This window comes from Trematomus bernacchii, unplaced genomic scaffold, assembly GCF_902827165.1.
Source record: "Trematomus bernacchii unplaced genomic scaffold, fTreBer1.1, whole genome shotgun sequence".
Taxonomy (NCBI): domain Eukaryota; kingdom Metazoa; phylum Chordata; class Actinopteri; order Perciformes; family Nototheniidae; genus Trematomus; species Trematomus bernacchii.
In genome coordinates, this window is record NW_022987685.1 from 1,925,817 (window position 1) to 1,938,099 (window position 12,283).

The window sequence follows — 12,283 nt, forward strand, 5'->3', positions numbered from 1 at the left end:
GGAGGATTCATATTTTTTTGCAATAAGAATTATTTTCTGTATTCAAAGACCACTTTTGTATTTTTTTAAATATGAATCAAATATGCTAATAATTATTGACAGCAATGAGTGCTATTGCCTTGCACTTAATGGTCATGTTAATGTTAATCCTTTCATTTCCCTTTCCCTCTGCTGCTCATTAGCAACACACTCATCTGTCTGACTCCCAGCATGCTCCTCTACTGTAGCTGTCAAAAGCTCAGCCCGTCATTGTGAACCGTAGGTCACATTTTCTAAGGCTTTTATTTTCATTGTCCTCATTATTTCTTAAACTCTGCGTGATTTTTCTCTCTAACTTCCTCCTCTCTATGTCCCTGTGATCATTTCTGTTCCCATTAAGTTCTGTGTCAGGCCTGGCACTTTGAGAGCCCAGCAGGAAGGTTGACCCTGTGGAGATCGGCCGGAATTGTGGAGATTGTCAAAGCCCTTAGACTCCTGCCGTCTGCATACTTATAAATACTTCTGAACCTAATGGAAAACTTTTGGCTCGAACATGTACACGGTACAAACAAATACCCCTACTGACACACCTTATGTGCCCATGATTCATAATGTATCGTAAACTGCTAGCCCAACAGATTGGCAATGATTGAAAAAGTGAGCAGCACAATAGAAAACGGCATATTGCATTGTGTATTATTCAGAGATATTGAATAATGTATTTCTATTTCTGTATACACACAGGGGTTTGACACAATGAAACCTTAGTTTACATTATAATGCGATTTCCGCATGGACACTGCACTTTTGAAATGATTAACCTTTTCTGCCACGCCCTACAATGCCTTCCACTTAAGGAACACATTTCGAACAAAGCATACAAAATGTCACAATGATGCCCTGTGCGGTAAATCCTTATGCATGACCCAGTTAGCGTGACATTTCTGCACAAAAAGAGGAAATCCTGCTGAAAAGACACCACGTTTCCTAACAGATGGTACCACAAAGGTCACCGCCTCATTAGCATGATGGGACATTCTTTCTCCTGTCCTCCGTCCTTCAGGTTGGCTGTAACCATGTGTGGCCAAAGGAATAAATGGCAGTCTGGTAATTGCCCACATATCGCCGGCATTCTTTGGAATACCTTGGTTATTGTATAGCCTTGCTAAGATCGAGGGCGTTTCCTTGCGATCAAACCTAGCTGTGGCAAGCCTCCAGGAAAGGAGGCTCAGTTGACGGAGCGGGGGGTGACGGGGGAGCGTGCCCAGTGGACACCACAGGGACGACAGCCCACCTGGCACTGTCACAGATGCCATCAGAATTAGACAAGCCCTGTTAAAATGGAGGCTGGTGTCGTCTGACCTTTTATAGAGATAATACAATCTGGCAGCCACACTATGCTCTGCTATCCGGTTCATGTCCACAGCATAAACATCTCACTATGTCCCTCATGTTTCTTTCAACTGTGTTTTCCTTTCTTTCTCTTCTGGGTTGGTGTGTCTTTTACCGGCTGCCAAAGCACACTTCGACAAAATATCAGCACAAATCCTCGATACAAAGCGTATATCTCCCTCGTCTATTCTCTCCCTTTGAAATCAGCAGCCAGACTCCTTCTGGTCGACTCCTCTCCTCTGGTGTCTCCAGCTGGTGAGATATTGTGGTTGGCACTGGCACACTGATAGCATGATATAATCTATACTGGAAACCCCTGGCTGCATTGTGGTGTGCCTCCTTTCAAATGCCTCCTCCTTCATCTGTCCTTCGAGACAGATTTCCCTCCCTCAAAGCCCTCAAAGGACTCCTCTTTCAACCTTTCTCTTCTCTTTTACAATTCAGATCAGGGTTTATTTCTCAATTTAAGATAGCCACTACTTCTCTATGTGTCCTTTGAGACAGCGATTCCTTCCCTCTGTTATGTTAGGCGCTTTGAATTGTTTGGTTTATTTAAGCTCCAGATCGCTTCACCCCCCCCTCTCTCCTGTGACGCTGCCTCACTCTTTCAGTCTTATCTCTGCTCTGTTTTGCTTCTGTGAGAGTCTCTTTGTGTCTATCAGCATTTTCCTGTCTCGAGCTGCACAGCCGAGCCTTCACCTCTACTGATGCCGCTGCTCCATTATTCCTTTAAAGTTTGTTCCCTCAGAGATGCACAATTTACCTGTGTCGCCCTTTTGTGCACAAGAGCTATATTCAGCCATGGCAACTGGGATTTCAGGTGATATTATAAACAGCTCTACAATTGAATGCAGCCCATTACAACAGATAGGACACTAACATCTTGTTTTTCATGCACTGGGCAATTTAGAGTTTGTTTTTCTGCTTGAAGTAAAACATTCCCAATACACATTAAGTTGTTTATTTAGCCATTATTATCTATTTGAGTGTGTACATTTCCCCTTAAAAGTTAGCATTTATTTGTTTTAGTTGAATGGGGATATCTTTTATCAAGATATTTATCATGAAGTTTCAAAAATGTATGAAAATACAGATTCATATCTTGGCAGTCTTCTCAAAATGATTCCCCATATTACTTTGAGGCAGAGAAATATCCACCTACATAGCACTTTCATACTGTACACAAACCTTTCAATTTGAAATCTTATCTATAATCTGAAGGTTTTACCGAGGTTTGTTCATATATCATTTATAGCCTAATCTATAGAACATATAAAATATAAAATTGTTATGGCTCTTCGAATATCTTTTGAATAATGTAGTGATAGACTGATCTCCCAAATTCCTTCCTTGAAACCTCTCGACCCTTTATGTCACTACAATTCTTACCCAATTTCACTTATAGTGTATTTTTTAAGCTAAATGCTAAATGTTTGTAGTAAATTCGTAACACTTTAGGCATATGCTTTGAATTCTAGAGAAGAGACACCTTTAAGACAGCTCTGCTATTAGAGTATTGTCTGTTCAGGAGTTAATGCAGCTGATCAGCCAGGGAGCTAAGATCTTATTCAATTCATTCATGTAATTAGTTCTCCGTGTGTAATTGCTACAAATGTGTCTTGGGACTGCACTTGTCTGTTTTGATATTGCGTTTCAATTTGACACCTCCTCACCTCTTAGCTACAGGGCTTTAACCACAGCGCCTCATCTCCATTTCTTCTCCTTGTCACTCCCTTGTGAAATTATTGCTTTGTTCTTTTGGTTTTAAGGAGTAATTTTCGTTTTATACCCAATTTCGATGGGGTCTTTTCTATTTCGCTAAATTAGTCCTCCCAACCTCCACTCTATCTCTTCCCTATTTCAATACCCAAGTGTATTTCTAAACATTTTCTCTCTTGCACTATTTCATTGATAGATGTAAATATCTCCCCTCCCTCTCTGCACTCATTGCTTCATAGCTTTTTCCTTGAGGACCATATGGACTCCCCCTCCCCCCCCCCCACACACTGACTGTCTGTCATTCTCTCATCTTTCACCCATCCTTCCTTCATCTCAATCGCTCCCAAGGTGATTTGAGTAGAGCCATCCCATATCTTCTCCTTCTCCCTTAATCCTTTTTGTCCTACTCCTGAAATCTCTGAGGGCTCATTCTCATCTTTGAATTCACCCATTCCTTCCTTCCGGCTCCATCCATCCATCACTCAAACTATTAGTTCCTCCTCCTCATCCATCTTTTCTCCATTCACCCGTGGCTGCCATTTTCCCTACTTTCCCTCAATGCCTCAGATGATTCCTTCACATGGTTTCCCACATTTCCAATCATCTTTCCATCTGTCGGTCTTCCCTTTCCTCACCCCTTTCACCCCTGCTCAATACCACTTACTGCGTAATACCATCTTATCTGAGGGAAACCAAATGTTGACCTCTAAGTAAAGGGTAAAACACAAACGCAAGTAATGCCATGATGGAAGTTCCTCGCCGACCTCCACTTCCCTTATCTTATTCTAGCTGTCACTATTTCAGGTTTTTCACAAGAGCAACAAGCCCAATACATAAGAGGCAGCAAACTGTAAATTCATGCAAACATAATATATCTAGTAGTCAGGGTTCTTACGGTCATTAAAAACCTGGAAAAGTCATGGAAATTCAAAATGCTAATTCCAGGCCCTGGAAAAGTTATGGAAAACAATATTTTTCCCACATTTTTGGAAAAGTCATGGAAATGTAACTAACGTTGCATCAAATATAATTTATATTTGAGCTAATCGCCGAAATACTATAATGATAATAAATACTGTATCGTATAGTAATGAAACGTAAAATGGCATTTAACTGTCGAGGTGTTTTGCTGGTGAGAGATTTTAGTTGCTTTAGCGTGTAGAAGCTAGTAAGCCTACTATTTGATTTGTTTTAGATAGGCACAACATGTTTCAGATGCAGACCTTATTTTCCTGTTCCATGTTAAAATAAACCATTTTCAGTGGTACCGCTAAGAGTCATTTTTTGGTCATGGAAAATTAGGTAAAGGTCATGGAAAAGTCATTGAAAATCATTGGTGAAAAAGTGTATGAACCCTGAGTAGTATTGAATTTCAAGTACACCAATCAGTCAAAACCCAAGGCAATGATAAGAGTATTTTGAACAGACCTGTAAAAGCCATATTTTTGCACAAAAAGAGAAATGTCACTATAAAAGACAACACATTTCTTAACTCAATCAGACTTTTTAACTCTGCATATTCATCTCAAATTATTGTTTAATTTTACGCAGTTTAATGGTGTTGGCAAAGAGGGTTTAAAACCTTATCCTTCTTTTTTTTTTCAGGGACTGGCTTACACATGTCCACAGTACTTTGTAATTAACAGGAAAGCTACTGTTCACACATTTGTTCACAGCAATGTGTGGAAAAGTGAGCAAACATTGGCAGTTTTACTAATTTGTTTTCAGTATGTAACCCCATTTTACAAGCCAAGGTGTGTCAGTTGTCTCCTAAATAATTTGTGATAGTAACAACAACATTGCAGCCCTTAACCTCAAATCTGGTCTTCATAAATGTTTGATTCTTTTTCTCCCTCTGAGAGCACGGCGAGTAAACACGGATAGTTAAGTGTGAAGGGATCTCATTTTAAATGTAAAATGACATGGCTAACTGAGTGTTTAAATGTAGCTTCAAATCAAAAATGACATATCCCATAAAGATCCTTTTACTTTATCAGGCATGTCCATTAATGCTGGCAAATGTAGCTGTAGACAGACCTGGCTTTCAGAGTCAGACACTATTTCCTTGCCTCTAGGTGTTTTCATGTTCCAAGGAAACTCCCTTAAATCTAACGACCATCCACTTATCTTCCCATGTTCACTTATTACCCACCTGTTGGGAATCAGTGTCATACCATGATGGAGCTAAATTATTAACTTAATTCTCCCCACTATGCCTTCATCTGTCTCCCCATTCATCCATCCCTTGAGGATTCGTCCATGTACAAGGTGCACTACTGAAGTGTCGTGCTGTAATGGATGAATATTTATGGCGTTTTGAATGGAGACAGGAAATCCACCTTCCCCCAGAAGACTGTCAGAAAATGACTGTAAAAGGTACTATTCATCACGTTGGTTCTTATGGTTTGCAAGTGAGTAAAGCAAAAGTCAAACTGACCTGTAGATGAGGGTCTCGTCGGCGGTGCAGTTGTACTGTATCTGATACATCCAGACTGCGTAAACTGCAGACAAACTTCCCAAATCCCATCGGACCTGAGCTGAGGTTGACGTAACTCCTTGTACTCCAACCCTCCTTTCTTCCTCCTCGTCCTCCATGCTCCCTCCATCGGCCGTCACCCCTTCAGAGGCCTTGCTACTTTCGTCCTCACTTCCACCTTTCTTTCCGTCCTCTGCCTCCCCTCCTCGTCCTGCTCCATTGTTAATCCCTCCGTTTATACCTGTGCTGATATCAGAAGAGCCCGGATCGGTCCGTAAAATCCCATTGGTCACGTTCCCGGTGTTTTTGGTGTTCACGTTATTATTCCCTGCGTTTCCACCTGCTCCGCCGCGGTGAGGCAGGGGGATTATTTTCAGGTCCACAGTGGCAGTTGCCTCACCCGCTGCGTTTATTGCAATACACGTGTACGCCCCGTCATCGCGGGCCACTGTCACTAAGATATCCAAGGTCCCATTGCTGAAGGAGCTGGTCCGGGATGAATTGGCAACAATGCGGTCGTCTGGGGAAACCCAGTGGATTACTGGCTCAGGATCACCAATGGCACGGCATTTGAGCGTGGCTCTCTGGCCCTCCAGCACCCACAGCTTGTGAGTGTGACGAGTGATCAGTGGTGGTTCACAGGTAAACTCCTCCTCAGGAATCGACCAGAAATATCTGAGAGACAAAGAAGGATGGAGCCAATAAAAGAGAAAGTCAAGGAGAGCAGAATCACCTTTTTGGCTAAGTACAAGAATTTGTCTTCTTTTATCCCTGCGAGGTGGATTTGGCAGATTAATGTGGTACATTAACCTAAAGATCTATGTGCTCTTGTCTATCAATTTAAATGGTTAAGTTCAGTAATGCACAACAGTCTGAACAATTTCCCATGCTACCCCTGCGGAAACCCGGACTAAGCAAAGAGTAATGAATGCTGACAGCCATGACAGATGACAACAACAGATGCTCGTTTTCCTCCTCAATCCTTTGTTTTCACTCCATACTGTTGGCTGCAGGGTTAGAGTCTTGCAGAAAGATGCAGGGAGGGGAACGTTTGCGGTATAACGACAACAACAATACCACATCACTGCTTCAAAACCAAGTCCCTAAGGCCTACTGCACCTTTCCTGTGAGTGTTTGCCACTAAGGTGTCAATATATGTTATGCCTTTTAATTAGATTTAAGCTAAAACGGTACTGGTAGGATAGATGGGTCTTGAGACAAGGTTGGGATAAATGACTGATTATACCCAGTTAAACATCACCCACTATTCTTCCCCCCCCCCCCCCCCCCTTGACTTCGGAGAATGCTTCAATTATTTAAAGGATCAGGATAAACATTTTGTCCGTAACTTGAAAGGGACAAAAAAAAGATTACCTTCCAGCCAGGTGAGGAGGTGTGGCACACGTCTCCATGTCGTCCCCGCGGATTAGCCTCCGTAACCATAGCAGCTCGCAATTGCAGTGCAGCGGGTTCCCACCAAAATTTAAGCTAGTGATAGCATTGTACGGGGTGGGACTTATTGCACCTGTCTGGGACCTGAAGATGATAGCAGAAAGGAACATCTGGTTACTTCAACACGTTTGTAAGCCTTAACAGAGAAAAAGTCAATTTTAATGCTTTATTCTTGATCGGTAGATGGAAATCAATCCAGTTAATAGTGTACGAACATGTCTTACCTTATGAGCATGATTATCAAAATAGCAGTTTTATAGTTTACAATTTTTCTTAAATTAAAAATGCTATAATTTGCAAATATCAAGGATGAAAACAGTACTCTGGTAAGCTTTCTTCTTGAGCAAGTTTGTGGAAGATGGATCTTTACACTGGGGATCTAAACTGAGGAACGACAGATGTAAGCTTTAAGCTTTATAACGAAGCAATCATAGTCGAATTTAAATTGGACCCAGATTTGACAAAGCTATTTGAATTGCTGTGATCACTATATTTTTGTTTTGTTAAAACAGGCCTGATTTGAATACATCTTTATCGCAGATTATGGCTTTGTTCATGTTTTATCATGCATCGACGGTCCTTGTCTTGAAGATGCAACATAAGACTAAACAGCCCCTTACAGATTGCTTTAAATCTCAGTTTAGCTGAGAAAAAGTTCACCGAGTTCCTGTCACAGCTGGACTCTGTGAGATATGTATTCCTGAGTTAGCTGGAGGGTAGTTGGCACCTCTACAATGAGTGTGGGTTTCTTTTTTTTTTACCTCATTACCTTCCGACAATCAATTTCCAAAGTTTGAAATGTATGACTTGCCACTAAGTGGGCACTAGAGACCTGTGAAGGCCTTATTTATTCACCCTGCAGCCACTTGCCCTTGTGACTATCTTTGCCATGCATAGGGTGGAACAAGCCACTGCCTCAATTATATAAAATAAAGAAATAAATTAGTTGACAGGGTTTAGTTTCATTTGTTTACAGGATGTCTGTACACAACATGTCTTCCCTGTCTTTCAGTAAGTGGGAATTGGTAGCTCTTGAGTGTCGTTTTTTGCAGAATATTCCCCGAAGTCACGTCCTAGAGAAACATAAAAGAAAAGCATAAGAGCTACCTTGCGAATAGGGGATCTGGAGGCAGAGTGCGGAGCCTGTTGGAGGTCATATCCAGCCTTGCAAGCTTGTACAGCTCTCCAAAGACTCCCTCTGCTATGAAGTCTATCAGGTTATGGTCCAGATTGAGAGTGTGCAGACTGGCCATGTTCTGAATGGACTCCCACGGCACCCTGTAGCAAGGAGAAAGAGGGATATTCAGAGATTAAAGTGAGTTTCATTGAATTATTAGACATTGGGCCAAAGTCTGTCTTTTATTTGTTTCAGAGTTGATATAAGAGCATATCCTTTAAGGAAATAGCAGCTGTGAGGATTAATCACTTTGATGGTTAGTGTCCCTTGTGGATAAATAACTCTATAGGGAACCAACCTGATTACAGTAAGCTATATATCAGTCAACATTTACACTCTATTTTCTGAGCATGCTTCTACGTTAGTCTGTGGAAAATGGGAATAAGCGAAGACTAATTACTGGTGACAACAATGACAGACTACACAACAGATGCTCTTTTTCCTTCTCATTCTTTCTGTTTTGTGGGACTACACCAGTCCCATCTGTGACCTAATGCGGCAGTCATTTAGTATTCCTTTTGTGGAGGCATTCACTCAAGAACTGTTTAAATAAAAACTGACTGAACAACAGGCAAAATGAAATCAAACCTAAAATGTGACGAAACTGGAAGAAATAGTCCTATTTTTGGGTTCATGTCTACACTGTTGGTTTCATCTTGTTATTGTTGACTTCACTATAGTGTGTTTTTCTACTTAAGCACACTATTTGTTTTGCAGAGGAAACATTTGCTCTCTGATAAACAATGTAGCGCTCGTAGTACCCAGAACAAAGAGAACCTGCCACTACACAAAGTACCACATTACCGATTTCAAAGCCAATTTGGGGATAGTTTTGTGTAATAAAATGAATTGAATTAATTAGTTCAATTATTTCAAAGGGAAAGGAAAAATGCTAAATTATTGACTGCTATAACAAACAGCAGATGGTTGCTTTATTTGTCTATAAAGCATAATGTCTCTGGACAATAAGCAAGGCTTGATTATTTAATCATGTTTGTGGCATAGACTAGAAAGACCGACAAATAAAGCACGATATTGTTGCACAAGGATGTCTCTTTGATATGGGCTAAATTATAACCCACACACACTTTGATTTCGTTTTTGAAGTCATCTTACAAACATGCCAGAAGTCAGTTGAAGGTAGAGCAGATGACAACAAATAATCATTTCAACCAACTTGCTTTAAAACTCTGCTATAAACAGTATTTATGTCATTCAAAGACTCAAATGTCTACAATTTTCCTCCACGATTAAAATAGATAGATAGATAGATAGGATAATCTCTTCCTCTGTTTTCATATTTCGTGATGTGTCACCAGCTTTGAGCATTTGTAACCTTCATTAGAAATAATTGTTGTTTGGATACGAGCTGGCCGCACATTCAGCCAATGTCCTCCCCTCTGTCTTCCCCTTTCAACTCTATACATCTCTACTAAAGGGCCTTTGAGGCCTTCAAATAAAGAAAGAATCAGTGACGCAGGCTCACATCTGTCTGTAAAGAATACTCCGCAAACAGCAGCTGTTAATGTATTGGTCATTAAAGCTCTACACTTATAGCCTGGTGGATGTTGGAGAGCGTCCAGAGAGCTTGTGTAGAGGAGACGAATGAAACGTCTTAATCAGAACTGACAGCTAAAAGCTGCAGAATCCATCAAGGCAGTGTGAAGAGGAGAATAGAAGGGTGATGGAGAATATGTTCTTTGTTCTGACTTCTAATTTAGTCCAGGAGAATGCATAGAGATGTCGTCTCCATTGTCCTAGAAAGAGATGAGTAGAGTGCTACCCAGTGCGGTAAATGGCAAACCGCTTAGAAAAGCTGTAGCAATCCACACTCACAGCTCAGACGTCCACTCATCAAATCTTAACAAAATCGAAGTCAAAGAAAATTAGGACCTCATCAAAATTGATTCACTTTGACTTTCCTGAGCTTTTAGTCCTCTCCTCCCGGCCTCAGCAGTTTGAGCCGGTTCCTCTTCATTATGTTTGCTGACTGATCATAGGTGTTTCCACTGTGCCTTGACATTTTGGGAGCTGAGCTGTGCTTCTTCAGTATTCGCTTGAGACCGCTTGAGCAGAGCATTACATTCAGTTTCTACTCGACAAAGCACAGCAGGGTACATTTGATGCGTGTGGGTGATCAAGGCAAAGCTTACCTCCTGAGGTTGTTGTAGGACATGTCGAGGTCTTCCAGTGTGAGCAGGAAGTCGTCAAAGGCCTGGACGGAGACTTTGATCAGTTGGTTGTTGTTGATGATCAGGTGCTGCAGATTGACCAACCCTGCAAGGTCCCTGGGTCCCACTGCTATCAAGCGATTACCTAGACACACAATGATGTTATTATTTGACCAAATCCAAATAGTTTTAATCAGCAGGATTGTATTTTTTCTTCGAATAGTTTGACTGTTTCGGCTCACCGTCCAGATGCAGTGAGCGCAGACTCTCGAGGTCACCAAAGGTCATGGGTCGGATCAGGTTGATGGTATTCCTCGACAGAGTCAAATCCACCAATCCGCTCATGTTGGCAAAGTCAATCCCGCCCACTTCCGTGATGAAGTTGTCGGCCAGTCGCAGCTCCACGGTGCGCCGGTCAACGTTCACGGGGACAAAAAGGAGGCCCTTGTCGGCGCAGAGCGTGCTGAGCGACTCGGAAAGGTTTCGGCACACGCAGTGGAAGGGACAGGTCGAGACCATGCCCCACGTCTCCCCTGCTCCAATCAGTGAAGGCAGCAGGCAGCATGTGACCAGAGACAGCCAGTGGAACGCCGGGAAAGGGGCCGATTCGGGAAGTGTTCTTTTCGGAGCCCTGGGGCACGCGCAGTGGACGAGCTGGGATGAGGAGGGCAAAGATGAGACGAGGAGAGCGGGGAGAAAAGAAAGAGAGGGGATGGATGGAGGAAAGAGGGGAGGGGAGTGTTCTGCCCTTTGTTCGGGATGGAGGTGTGTGTGGGGCAGGTGTTTTTGTCTGCAGGGATTGAGGGGTGGGGGGACAGGCATGGTAGAACACCTGGCGATCCACAGACCTGCAGGAAGAAAAAAAGCAGAATAGGTTTGAGACAGAGTTGTTTCATAAGAGACGTCTGAAGTGTGTTTTTATTCTGCGTCCCTGTCTTCCACCTACTCTGACTAGACAGAGCTAGAACAGGACCTTGATCTACACAGAGTGTGTGGGCTATGCCTCCTCTAAAATGAGCACCACTCTGCTCTAATGCTCACTTCATAGCATACAATAAAATCCATATTGAGGAATGGTGGACGCCCATGCAATACATGCTTTCTTGCTGTGTCTCTTACATATACACTTGCACCTCCTCACCACTACAGCTTATCGCCTAGCAACAACATCCCAAATGACTGAACACAGACAGTCCCCATAGTAACAGTTACCTAGAAACCTGGAAGAGAGGATTTGACTTGTTATATCATCGGACACCTTCTCAACACTGCGGGTCAGAGAATCAAACTGGGTCAGCAGTCTTTTCAGTGTTGGTGTTAAAGTCTGAGTGAATTGCAAGACCTACAACACCTCCATTATAATCTCAGAAATCACCCACTAACACATTCTTTGTGCTGCACAACAGTTAATACAGCTATGTGATGAGGTGTAGAGATGAGTCACAGCCACTGATTGGCATGCATAATAGTTGTCATAGCAACTGTCATCTAGATACAGAGAGTGACAGGGAGTGTTGATAACAGTCACTGCCTCTGTGACTGGGGAGACGGAGAATGAGACAGGGAGTCAGACGCAGACAGACAGAGACACGAGCATCGGTGCAGAAAGGCGGCTGCATTTTAATGCCGAGCGATCTGGGAACTCGTGCAGCCGAGTCCTGAGGCGGGCGGTTGTACTGTGATATATATTGTATGCAACCTAATACTTTGAGTAACGCCAAGACACGGCCGTATATCATGCTGACTTTACAGGTTGACTCAAATTGCCGGCTCAATATTTATTCCATTAGGTGCTAGCTTTGCTCTTTCTGTGTGAAGCTAGAAGAGGGGTTTACAATTTAGCTCGGATATTGAAGCAGCATCGATACGAAAGCAGAAGTTTGCACCCTCTTCCCGAATATATGGTTTGCTTTCAGA

The 12,283-nt window shown here is 42.4% G+C and overlaps 2 protein-coding genes across 3 annotated transcripts in view; one reads left to right on the forward strand and one right to left on the reverse strand.

Moving 5' to 3' along the window:
• The window catches only part of pcxb (pyruvate carboxylase b), a 286,683-nt gene that overhangs the window by 176,156 nt on the left and 98,244 nt on the right, over window positions 1–12,283 (forward strand). The gene's annotated exons all lie outside the window — the stretch shown is intronic.
• The window catches only part of LOC117487855 (leucine-rich repeat and fibronectin type-III domain-containing protein 4), a 35,704-nt gene that overhangs the window by 8,640 nt on the left and 14,781 nt on the right, over window positions 1–12,283 (reverse strand). Inside the window, 5 exon segments of the mRNA XM_034136583.1 lie at window positions 5,528–6,241; window positions 6,941–7,102; window positions 8,126–8,296; window positions 10,349–10,511; window positions 10,609–11,214. Of these exon segments, the coding sequence (XP_033992474.1) occupies window positions 5,528–6,241; window positions 6,941–7,102; window positions 8,126–8,296; window positions 10,349–10,511; window positions 10,609–11,188 (1,790 nt within the window). The 5' untranslated portion in view covers window positions 11,189–11,214.